This window comes from Salvelinus alpinus, chromosome 30 (assembly GCF_045679555.1).
Source record: "Salvelinus alpinus chromosome 30, SLU_Salpinus.1, whole genome shotgun sequence".
NCBI lineage: Eukaryota > Metazoa > Chordata > Actinopteri > Salmoniformes > Salmonidae > Salvelinus > Salvelinus alpinus.
In genome coordinates, this window is record NC_092115.1 from 31,139,245 (window position 1) to 31,152,745 (window position 13,501).

At 39.5% G+C, this 13,501-nt stretch overlaps 1 protein-coding gene across 4 annotated transcripts in view; it reads left to right on the forward strand.

Moving 5' to 3' along the window:
* The window catches only part of LOC139560441 (phosphatase and actin regulator 1-like), an 88,917-nt gene that overhangs the window by 48,487 nt on the left and 26,929 nt on the right, over positions 1-13,501 (forward strand). For all 4 annotated transcript variants that reach the window (XM_071377221.1, XM_071377222.1, XM_071377219.1 and 1 more), the window contains exons 2-3: positions 335-499; positions 9,497-9,577. In XM_071377221.1, the coding sequence (XP_071233322.1) occupies positions 335-499; positions 9,497-9,577 (246 nt within the window). The remainder of the gene's footprint in view (positions 1-334; positions 500-9,496; positions 9,578-13,501) is intronic.

Below are 13,501 nucleotides of genomic sequence, written 5' to 3' on the forward strand. Positions count from 1 at the left end.
CGCTACACCCGCAATAACATCTGCTAAATATGTGTATGTGACCAATAAAATGTTGATTTACCCAGAGTGCATTGAGTGAATGTTTAAAAAAAGATCTTGGTTCCTTTCTAAACATAGCAAGTGATTGTAAAGAGGACTCGGACCACAGGAATCTTGAAGTGAACTGGCAAGAGAGCCAAGTCCTCATTTTAATGCCGAGGGTAGTGTGAATCCAGAGAGAACGAAGGTCTTTAGCTTTTTTTCTTCACCCCAGAGTTCACTGAGATCGGTTCTTTTAAAGAGGAGTATAATGTGAAAACACCCTAATCAGCCCCTTTCTCCTGTGTCCCTACAGCGGAGGAGGTTGAGAGGCTGGCCGCAATGCGCTCTGAGTCCCTGGTCCCTGGCACGCACACCCCGCCCATCCGCCGCCGCAGCAAGTTTGCCACTCTGGGCCGTCTCCTCAAGCCCTGGAAGTGGAGGAAGAAGAAGAGTGAGAAGTTCAAGCAGACCTCTGCAGGTAAGGGCCCAAGATGTGAGCGCTTCTTAGATATTCTGCACACGGCCCTGGTTTGCCGCTAGCCTTGGTGTGAACTCCCCTGTCAATCTGACCTCTTCCCCTGTCAATTTACTGCCCTCGCCTGACTATCCACTGGACATGAAAATATTGAAATTGGTGTTGGTGTTCTGAATAAGCTCCCTCACTCAGACTTTCCATTAGGTCAGTGAGGTGGAGAGCTCAACTCCTCTCTATATTTGGGTTCTTGCTCCTCCAGGCGCTACTGAAGATTTTGATGTTACCCCGCTTCTCTGTTCCCAAGAGTTTTCTTCCCTGAAGCTGTGCTGGGTAGTACTGGATTTAATGGTGCTTTCTTTAGTGTTCACATTTCCTATTCATGCAGTTGATCATTCATCAGTCAGTGATTTTATTGAGATTGGCAATAATGCGATATGCACTTTTTTTTTTTTTCTTTGTTCACTTAAGGTGTTGAGGGCTTCTCTACTGTGACTGTCGCCTTCCCCTCCAGTGCTCTTAGCTTTGAGTCTGGTTCGTATTGCTGTCCCAACACTTTACTCTAGCCTCGGGAACTCCGACAGTCCAATGGCTCTGAGTGAAAGTTGAGACCTTGACTTTACGACTCCTCGCTCTCTTTCCGCTTTGTATGCATGGTGTCGACCGAATGTTTTTACGCCCAGATTTTTTTATTTTCCCCCTCTCTCCTGAGTGAAACGGAGCAGCAAAATTTAACACAATTTGTTGTCGTGTTAAATCAACGATAAAGCCCAATGAACAAGACTTCTCTCTCTATGTAGTGTATTTTTGTTTAGTCTGTATAATGTAGTCACCTCTATTGTATTTTTCTTGTCTCTATTGAATACATAATTTAAACATTCACAGTGTAGGTTGGGAAAAGTATGTGAACCCCTAGGCTAATGACTTCTCCAAAAGATAATTGAAGTCAGTCAACTAACCTGGAGTCCGATCGATGAGATTGGAGATGTTGGTTAGAGCTGCCCAGCAATATAAAAAACACTCACAAAATTTGAGTTTGCTATTCACATGAAGCATTGCCTGATGTGAACCATGCCTCGAACAAAAGATCTCAGAAGACCTAAGATTTGCATAAAGCTGGAAAGGGTTACAAAATTATCTCTAAAAGCTTTGATGTTCATCAGTCCACAGTAAGACAAATTCTCTATAAATGGAGAAAGTTCAGCACTGTTGCTACTCTCCCTAGGAGTGGCCGTCCTGCAAAGATGACTGCACAGAGCACAGCGCAGAATGCTCAATGAGGTTAAGAAGAATCCTAGAGTGTCAGCTAAAGACTAACAGAAATCTCTGGAACATGCTAACATCTCTGAGTCTACGATATGTAAAACACTAAAAAAGAATGTTGTTCTTGGGAGGACACCACGGAAGAAGCCACTGTCCAAAAAAACATTGCTGCACGTTTGAAGTTTGCAAAAGTGCACCTGGATGTTCCACAGTGCTACTGGCAAATATTCTGTGGACAAACTAAAGTTGTTTGGAAGGAACACACAACACTGTGTGGAGAGAAAAAGGCACAGCACACCAACATCAAAACCTCATGCCAACTGTAAAGTATGGTGGAGGGAGAATCTTGGTTTGGGGCTGCTTTGCTGCCTCAGGGCCTGGACAGCTTGCTATCATCGACAGAAAAATGAATTCCCAAGTTTATCAAGACATTTTGCAGGAGAATGTTAGGCTATCTGTCCGCCAATTGAAGCTGAACAGAAGTTGGGTGACGCAACAGGACAACGACCCAAAACACAGTAGTAAATCAAGAACAGAATGGCTTCAACAGAAGAAAATACGCCTTCTGGAGTGGCCCTGTCAGAGTCCTGACCTCAACCTGATTGAGATGCTGTGGCATGACCTCGAGAGCAGTTCACACCAGACATCCCAAGAATATTGCTGAACTGAAACAGTTTTGTACAGAGGAATAGTTCAAAATTCCTCCTGACCGTTGTGCAGGTCTAATCCGCAGCTACAGAAAACGTTTGGTTGAGGTTATTGCTGCCAAAGGAAGGTCAACCAGTTATTAAATCCAAGGGTTCACATACTCCAACATACATGGTGTGTTCAATAAAGACATGAAAATGTATCATTATTTGTTATTAGATTAAGCAGATTGTTTGTCTGTTGTTGTGACTTAGATGAAGCTCAAATTTTATGACCAATTTATGCAGAATTCCCGAAGCTCAAATATTATGACCAATTTATGCAGAAATCCAGGGAATTCCAAAGGGTTCACATACTTTTTGTTGCCACTGTATTTAACCTTTTATTTAACTACTTACATAGTAATGGAAATCTGGACACTGACTGTAGCCTATTATAATATTAACTCCTGCAGAATGAAGTGTTTCATGCAGTAAAATTATAAACCAAATGTTAGTTTTGTCTCAGGAACAGGAGTGGTGTGCATCTTGAAAGTGTGACTGTGCTTAGGGACCGTGGTGTGTAGCCTAAACGTGCAAATCTTTTTAGCTACATAACTGACGTTTCACTTCTCAACCACATTAAATATGCATCAAGACTAACTGAAATACTTTCAGTAACATGTTGGATAATTTTCACAGCTTTTACATTTCCTTAAAACTGGCCAACAAACTGCATTTGGAAAGTTTGTGGTAAATCTCCCCGGTCCTTAAACCACCTCACTCTGGCAGAAATGAAAGGACTTTACTGATGTCAACTAGATTGTTGATGATGCCTTCATTCTATTGATTTATGATATTCTGGTGAGCACGGCTTTGAGTATTCTAGAGCATTAAAGTGGCAATATGTAACTTTGTGACCTGACCAAATTCACACGGAAATGTGAGTTTGAGCTCTATCATTCTACTTGAAAGCAAGTCTAAGAAGTGGTATAACTGTTCTATGTATGCTATTTCTATGCTTCCTGTTAAGTAAAAAAAATAAAATAAATCATTTCGGTTTTGTACACCAGTTGAAACAATATTTTTGCTTATGGAAAATATTTCAGAGGTTTAGATGGTACAATGATTCTCTACACTATACTAGCTTATTTTTTTCACAAACTGAAATTAGGCAAACTATTCAAGTTTTTCAGCAACCAGGAAATAGCAGCGCGATTACTGCATAGTGCAACTATAAGGAATGAAAAAGAGAAGCCACGTGTATCTACAGTAATTTATATACAAGTTGACTAACAAATAGCCTGCCAAATGTCGGAAATTATAAGCATGGTTTTTGTTATTTAATTGCACCTTGTTTAAAAAAAACGTATGTTTATTCATGGTTACAGGGATACTCGTGAGCAGGATATCAAAGGTGTATGTAAATGGATGATCCTGAGTTAGACCTTAACCGGGATGTGAGCGATTTTATCTGGAATACTATGTGCATGTAAATGTGGTCGTTGATTGTGCAGTAGTTAAACTGAAATATTGCGCTAAGCTTAGGTTTGCTCATTGGTCAAGGCCGGTCAAATGTTATCCTTACTGAACATGACTCCTTGTTTGGCTTGGCTGTTTTTTCTCTTCTGGTGATTGTTTCATGATGTTTATCATTGTGACTCTGACGGCAGGCAGGAAGCAGACCAGCTGCTGGGCGTGCAGATGTTCCAGCCAGGTAATTGGATAATGTGAATGTGCACAAGAGGATTATGTATTCTAGTCAGGCAGGGGGGCTTTACTCATAACTCTAGGAGTGAGCTAGCAACAGTACTCTGAATACTGAGAGAACTGACAGCTGTGCCTCCTGCCTATTCCCTGTCTGTCAGGTAGTCTAGTGATCTTATGGAACAGAACACCATAGGAACTAGAGGTTCATGGATCAGGCTTCATTCCCTGGGGGCGGGGCACTAATCTGACCACTCCTAGGTTTGTATTTAATGTAGCCTATTTTTTAAATATTTTTTTTAAAGATTCCTTTTGATTTTAAATGCCATTGAAAATACAGTACAAATATGCAGATTATTTTGGATTTCTTTTGTTTTTCATGTTATGTAGCTAGACCTTATTTAAAAATGCTGTATGCACCATGATAATTGTTGGGTTTAGGCTCCGGATGGGCAGCGGTCCTCAAGCTGCATTTTAATAAATCATTAGAATAATTTATATCTGCCTGTTCTAAAAAAGAAAAGGCTAACGAAAGGTAATGCCACCAGATGCCATAACAGCCACACACTGCTTTGTCACTTGTGTACAAAAACCCTCTCTAGCTTTCCCTAAACAGATGCTTGACTCCAGATGTGAGCACCACAACATCTCTGTGACACGGCATGGAAGTTTTTCAGTGGTTTTGTGAGGCTAACTGGTGAGTGAATTGCCTCGCTAAAAGCCTCCCATTGCATATCCCATGCCTGGGGCTTGGTACTGTAGAGAATGTTCTGCCTCTCCTCTATCTGGGTCAATTCACAGCAGAATAGATTTCTCTCTAAAACTAAGCGTAGCATTTGCAAGTCGATGCCAGTTTAATTTAATATGCTCCGAGACGAGTCCTTCCAATGACTTCATAATCTGCTCATCTCGGTGCAGATCAGGGGTAGTTAGTTTAGCCATGATCGTCAAGGTTTACTGTGAACGGACTGTGGAAAGAATAACTCTGACTTCACATTGTCACTTTTTCAAGCTCTGGGTCTGAACCAACTCGCACACTATTACTGTTGAATATCAGTTTTTAATACAGTTTCTGGAACCGAGTGACAAGTGGTGATTTTGTAGTTTGACGTTTTCTGTGAACACTGAATAGTTTATTTCTAAGTGTACAGTAATATTCTTTCCGTTCCCGTTTTCTAGAACCAAATGTTTTGTGACAAACCTGAAGACGTAGCTGGCCGAGGTTTGGTCCGAATCAGTGGAATTATTGCATAACTGCGCATATCGCTACGCAAGCCGTTATGTCATAAACCTTTTTGGTAATTACTCCCCCTCCTCCTTTTGATCACATTTTAAATGTAATCTCAGAATGCGTTTTGACATTCTCACACACAACCCGATTTACCTTCAATATTCAGGTGCTTGGAATCATGGGAAATATTTTGTGAAGCCTGTTTGCTCCTTGTCTGTTCTGATTTTATAAGCTCAAATCATGCTAATCAGAGTAACAATGTATCTGTTGTGTTAAATGTAGCGGTTTGATAGAATTTAGATAAGGCTTAAAGTGAATCTTCTCTGACAAACTAAGATATATATATATATATATATTTAGGTTTGAGGCTTAATTAAAAAGAAAGCGTCATGGTGACCACCAGTCTCTATCAATAATCTCAGTTGTAACACTCCTAGCCTCACAGCAGTGCGGCAATACCTCTGTGATTTTCATTCTTGGCTGTTACAAATGTGATCTCGTGATTTGCCACAGCTGCCATTACAGAATCATTATCATTTGATTGGCCAGCTTGTGACCGACGTTGTGAATTAGACGGAGGGACGTGATTGGTGCATTATTGAAATGAGGCCATTTGGACCCAAACGGCCTGCTCCTCCCTCAGCCATATCCTCCACACACCAGGAGAGTGGAGGGAGGTAATTGATCTACTCCACACACTCCCATCATTGAAACTGGCTGACTTCCTCTTGGGTATATACAGTATAGGGTGGGAGGAAGTTTATTTTTATTTTTATAACATTGCTTTCCTACTCCTCTGCCTGGCTGCTGTACTATTATGTAGGTGGAGATCCTTCTCATGGCATTTTATTTTTGTACAGCAGTCCATTTCTGCAAAATGGCATATTTTTGCACACTACCCAAATTCCATTTCTCCTGAGGCTCCAGTAGAGGTGACTCTTTCTGGACGGTGTAGGGCTGTTTTGATCCGGTCTACTTGCCAAACTATCTCTGCGGCAGCCAACCCGTGGCTTCCAGCCCAACGAGTTTCGCTGGGTAGCCTTTGAAGTTTGGATGGTGTATTAGATATCTGGATGTCCTGGAGGAGCTCATAATGAAACATAAGGTTACGATAACTTTATTCAACGTGACATTTTAGAACACCTGGGTTCACTCTGACTGGCTGCACTAGAGGCTCTCAACAGTTTCTGACATTTTAAAATCATTCTCATGTGTGCCTTCCCTTTTGAGTTTAAGCCATTAGTTATAATCCACACAGTGTATTGACTGCGCGGAGGGGTTGGAGGGGGGCCCCCTGTGGAGGGGATTGAGGGACCAAGCTGTTTTGTGTTCTAATAATTTTGGTGAACGTCCATTAGCATTGGCCCTGGCCCCTACTGTCGAAAGAGTTGCAGGCGGCTCCTTAGTCCACTCACATGTGCACACACCACATTTGCATGCACACATACTATACGTTTGAGTACACACACACACAGTAATCTCACTTGAACAAGAGCTGGTGGTCTGCAGGGAGAATGTTGCGCAGTGTGCTGCTCAAGTGTTCTTGCTGATCCTCATTTCACATTCTTAATTGGTTCCTTTGCAGGGGTAGATTTTGAAATGACTAACGTGATGCTGAACTGCCTCGGTTCAGCCCAGCGATAGATAATGTCCCTCAACTGCTGAGATCTAAATATAGAAGGGTTAGCTTTGGGATATGCCTGCTTGACATGCTCATACATAATGCATTACTTTGGGAGGTGTTGCATTGCTTTTATATTATTCTCTTTCATTATTACAAATGAGGTTAAGATCTTCCTTCATGCCTTTGAAGAAATACCTTGAGTACTTTCCAACTGAATTATGTTAGACAGACATGAGTATTTAAACAGGCTTAACTGGTTTGTTTTTTTAGTTGATTTTTACACATTTGACTAATCCCTAAATTCTTCTGCTTGATTTTGATGGGCAGTTGGGCATCGATTCATAATATTTTAGACTACGTGAAGGCTATGTGAAACTGAGTGTGTTAACATTTTTGCACCCATCCCTTATGTCACCCGTGTCCCTATGGTGAATGCATGACCTCTTGGGAACGTAGTGTGACGCACTGTACCCATGATGACCAGTGCCAGTGACGTGTGTGTTCAGTCCCAAGTGTGCAGATCAGTGTTGGGAGCTAAGTGAACACATTATGGAAATTACCAGGGGAAAATTGCCAATATTAACTAATTGATGATGTGGGTGATCCAACATAATCCTCATGCTTGTTTTTCTAATCTTATGATTAACTCTACAACAGGGATCACCAACTAGATTTAGCTACAGGAGAATTTTTATTTAATTAAAATACATTTTAAAAGTGGATTGTCAGGAGGCCGGAACATAATTACAAATAATTTTGTAGACTGCAAATTGAGCTCAAGAAGGCCAAACAGATATTTTTGACTAAAACATAAATAATTTCAAACCTTGCTTAACATGTGTATATGATCATATACAGTGTCTTCAGAAAGTAGTCATACCACTTGACTTACTCCACATTTTGTTACAGCCTGGATTCAAAATGGATTCAAGTGATTTTTTTTCTTCTCACCCGTCTACACACTATCCCATAATGACAGTGAAAACATGTTTTTAGACATTTTTGCAAATGTATTAAATGAAATACAGAGATCTAATTTACATAATTATTCACACCCCTGAATCAATACTTTGTAAAATCACCTTTGGTAGCCACTACAGCTGTCTTTCTTGGTAAGTTTCTAAGTGCTTTGCACACCAGGGCTGTACAATTATATATATTTTTGTATTATTCTTCAAGCTCTGTCATAGGTCTTTGACCATTGCTAGACAGCCATTTACATTTCTTGGCATAGATTTTCAAGCAGATTTAAGTCAAAACTGTAACTCCGGAACATTCATTGTCTTCTTGGTAAGCAACTCCAATTTAGGTTTGGCCTTGTTTTAGGTTATTGTCCTGCTGAAAAGTGAATTAATTTCCCAGTGTCTGGTGGAAAGCATACTGAACCAGGTTTTCCTCTAGGATTTTTCCTGTGCTTAGTTCCATTCCGTAAAAAAAACTCCCCAGGCCTTAACGATTACAAGCATACTCATAACATGATGCAGCCACAACTATGCTTGTAAATATTGAGTGATTTACCCCAAACAGAACACTTTGTATTCATTTTTTTGCAGTATTACTTTAGTGCCTTGTTGCAAACAGGATGCATGTTTTGGAATATTTGTATTCTGTACAAGTATGTGGAGTAACTACAATGTTGAGCCATCACCATTAAACTAACTGTTTTTAAAGTCACCATTGGCCAAATCCCTGAGCGGTTTCCTTCCCCTCCAGCAACTGAGTTAGGAAGGACGCCTGTATCTTTGTAGTGACTGTGTGTATTGATACACCATCCAAAGTGTAATTAATAACTACATCATGTTCAAAGGGATATTCAATGTCTGCTTTTTTTATTTTTACCCATCCACCAACAACCTCGCTGGTCTTTGTGGTTGAATCTGTTTTGAAATTCACTTCTCAACTGAGGGACCTTACAGATAATTATGTGTGGGATACAGAGATTAAGTAGTCATATTCCACACGGTGAGTCCATGCAACTTATGTGACTTGTTAAGAAATGTTTTACTCCTGAACATATTTAGGCTTGCCATAACAAAGGGGTTGAGTACGTATTGACTCAAGACATTTTCAGCTTTTCATTTATGAATTTCGCAAACATTTTGAAAAACATGATTCCACTTTGACATTATGGGGTATTGTGTGTAGGCCAGTGACAAAAAAATGTAATCAATTTTTACATTTAGGCTGTAACACAACAAACTGTGTAAAAAGTCAAGGGGTGTGACTACTTTCTGAAGGCACTGTACCTCTATGCGTGGGAATATTTTGGAACTTGGTGCTGATTTGCATTTTATTTATATATACATTTTATAAACAATACAAATAAAACACTTGTAAAAAAAATATTTTGCTCACAACATGGGGGGGCCAAAAAGTTGGGGAACCACGCACTACAACAACCTTAATCAAGGATTACCGTGTAGGTTTGATATTGAAGATGTTTTTCCATATACGAATGCTCCTGCACACACAACTGCATCTGCACCATTGATATGATTTCATGTTTACATGATTTAACAATCCTCATGTTTTCTCCCATGTTTTTCCTTCAGCGTTGGAGAGGAAGATGTCGGTAAGACAAAGCAGAGAGGAGCTGATTAAGAGAGGTGTGCTGAAGGAGATCTTTGAGAAAGGTGAGATGCTTTCCTCCTTATCAAAAATTAAAAGGATCAAATTAATTTAATCCTGTGCCCCTAAAATGTTTTGCTTATCAATGTTTTGTCATCCTACAGTAATTTTTTATTTTTTATTTATTGCATGTTCTGCTCAGCTAAATGCCAAATTGCATTACTTTCAGAAAGTCATTCATCCACTTTCTAGTTTAAGGCTTTTTTCTTGACTCCTAAAAGTGCATTGAAATCATTTAGTGATTTGTGTGTGTGGCTTGGAGACACCAGTTAATCCTCTCACTCAAACGCTTTGTAATTGTTTTTTATTTTCTTATGTTGCACCTACCCCCAAACATTTTTATGATTCTTGTTACTAAATGTGTCCAGAGTATTTTTATTTTATTTTATTGACAAATGCTGTGAAAAGTGCATTAAATGTAGAATTCAGTCATTCATCCATGATCCATTCATTTGAATCCTTAAGGGTCTATTGACCACCCGTGCATCAACCTAAGTAACATTATAAAAATACATTTGAAAAAAATGGTCCCAGAAATTGGTCTTCTCAAAAACACCTGTAGCTTCTGAATGATTTGGCCTACAAACTAATATGACCACTCTATGGAAAGATGCTACCATGATTACGGATAGTCCTGAATGAATCATGAATAATGATGAGTAAGAAAGACGCATAAATATCATACACCCCCCCCACCCTGCTAACCTCGCTTGTTTTTGTAATGGCCCACAGGTTATTTTATTTGGCCCACCAAGTTCTGAGCAAAAAATGTTGTTTATGTTTTACATAAGACTAAAAACACCAGCAAATCAGCTCCAAGGATGTTCATTTTTGAAATCTTTTCCAAAGTACTCCCAAACATAATAGAGCGAGACAGTGCCTTCAAAGAATTCACACCCCTTGACTTTTTCCACATTTTATTGTTACAGCGTGAATTTAAAGGAATTACAATAACGGGAGGTCCTTGGCCACATATTCCCTGATTTTCATTGTGGTCTCCTTTTTTGCATCAAATGTTGTGCTCGGAAAAAGAATAGGCTAGGTGCAGCTGGTGCGCGTCAATTAACTCATTCAGTGCAGGGGTGCAGTGCTGACAGAGCGCACCGGAGACACTCTGCCACATCTCACACGGTGGTGCACATTTAGGAAAGATAGGTCAAAGCTGACTCAGTCTTGGAAGATCACATAATGATTCATTCATTTTCTATATAATGGTACTGTTACAAACACCACCTAATTTCTTATGATATTTAGGATATTTTGATGACTAGTCCAACCCCCAAAAATCTCATGAGGCCAAAACTCAACAGCATGCGAATGTCGGCTACTAGGCTGAATGTGGTGTGATTGAAACAAAATACAGGAAGGCTATATAGTGTCTTAATAACCTCTTAAAAAATCATACCCTTTAAAAAAATAATGCCTAAAATGACATAGCCAAATTGAACTGCCTGTAGCTCAGGACCTGAAGCAAGGATATGCATATTTTTGATACCATTTGAAAGGAAAGACTTTTGAAGTTTTTGGAAATGTGAAATTAATGTAGGAGAATATAACACACATTAGATCTGGTTAAAGGTGATACAAACAAAGTCATGTTTTCTATATTATTTTTGTTCCATCTTTGAAATGCAAGAGAAAGGCCATAATGTAATATTGCAGTTTAGGCGCAATTTAGATTTTGCAGTGTGTCCAAAGTTTCAGATTGATCCAGTGAAGTGTTGCAGTACTGGACAATATGTTGGATCAAGTGTGTCAAAATATGCCGAATTGGTCAATTGATACATTTTCAGGTACATAACTATAGAACATACATTTTGTATTACTATATCATTTTTAAGTTTACACACTCCCAGGAATGTCATACACGATGGATCATTAGCTTATACACTAACTTTCACACATCTAGATGGCGGGATGGGTGTGGAGCCAGAGAGAGCAGGGGTTCAAACTGTAGAACCCAATTCCTACATTTGAATATAAACATTGTTTTATCAAACCAACTATGCTACATTTTATCTCTGGGACCCTCAGGATGACAAATCGGAGCAAGATTACTGAATGTAAGTACATTATTTACCTTCAGAGGTGAATGTATCAAACCAGCCCATATAAGACATGTCTATGTCCTGAAAAGATGGCTGCTAATCACATTAACGCACGTTAGCTCAACCGTCCCGGTATAGGGACACAATCCCGTAGAGGTTTTAACAACAGCTGCTCCAATTTGCTCACTAAACAGTTATTCAATTGCAAGAAGATCTAAATGCATATTCCAGGGTGTCCTGCAAAATCATCCTCTTGTCCTGTATTTGGTTATTTTAAATGTGGTCACCCTACCAGCATGAGTGAGGGGAAAAGAAATAACCTGCGGGAAAGTGGCCTGCATCAGCTATTCCAGTGCATATGCTGACATGTATTTTTGCCCCTGTTCCTGCCCATTTGATAATGGGCCATTCTAAATCAAAACTAATTTGACATAATAAAGACAATATTAAATTGAGAATAGTCTGATGGGTGAAAATACAATTACTTTATGAGAGAACAGTGTGTGCAGCTTGAGGCAAGGAACAGAGCGCAAGCATTTTTCGCGACTTTCTCAAATCCTATAGTCTCATCATGCAGGCCATAAGCTATACGTTTTTGATTTCTAAGACATTCTAAGTTTGCATCATTCATAACTAAAGTTGCCACATAACTATAAATCTAGTGTATAGGACCTGTTAGGTCATGGTCATAGCCACTTCATATGCTTTTGCATTTGCTCTGGAATGGGGAAAAAAAAATATATATTTTTCCAGCTAATTTCAATTATAATTTTTTTGCTATAAAATAATGGCACATTTACTTTTATATTTTGTCTGCAAAATTAACACGCCTATGGGATGGTGCATAGCCAGATAGCATACAGTAGGCCAACTCATATTCTTCCTATCATGTTTCATTAGACCTGCCTAAAATAACTCATGGATTTATTGTGATGGTGTATATTAAATAGATTTTATTAGACATTTTTTATGTAGATGTTCCAAAGGTGTGCATCAGTGCCTTGTATGTGTGGAGGACTGAAGAGCCTAAAGGTGTTTATGTTAAAGGTCAATTACCATGAGACTGCCAGTCTTTTGCATGACAATAACTAACACATTTTCATTACCACCACAGCCCTATTTGTGCGTCTAACTTTCCCACTCACCATTATTCATTCAGGACTATCCATAATCATGGTAGCATCTTTCCATAGAGTGGTCATTATTAGTTTGTAGTCTAAACCATTCGGACGCTACAGACGATAAAATTAAATTTGGTTGGCACCGGTATGGATGGGCAACTCAGTCCTTGGGAGCCAGAGTGATGGCACACCTTTTTCCCCATCCCTAGCAAACACAGCTGCTTAAACGAATTACATTCTAAACTGAAGATCATGATTTAGTTGATAATTGGAGTCCGGTGTGTTAGCTAGGGCAAAAGTTTGACACCAATCAGGCCCTCGAGGACTGGCGTTGCCCACCCCTGGGTTAGCATGTCTTGGGGGTATGATATTTGTGCATCTAACTTTCTCACTCATCATTATTCACGATTCATTCAGGACTGTCCATAATCATGGTAGAATCCACATTCATGTAGAAGGGTTTAGAAGCATTCTCATTTAAAATAAACTTGACACTACATTAATTACAATTTCTATTGGGCACGAAATAATCGGAAACATGAATGATATAAAAAAAAATGTATAGCCTGTTTTCATACTCACCCTTCCTTTGTATTGATGGCATTTGGGAATTGGAATAAGTGAAACAGGATTGTCTGTGGTCCCGTGTGGCTCAGTTGGTAGAGCATGGCGCTTGCAACGCCAGGGTTGTGGGTTCATTCCCCACGGGGGGACCAGGATGAATATGTATGAACTTTCCAATTTGTAAGTCGCTCTGGAT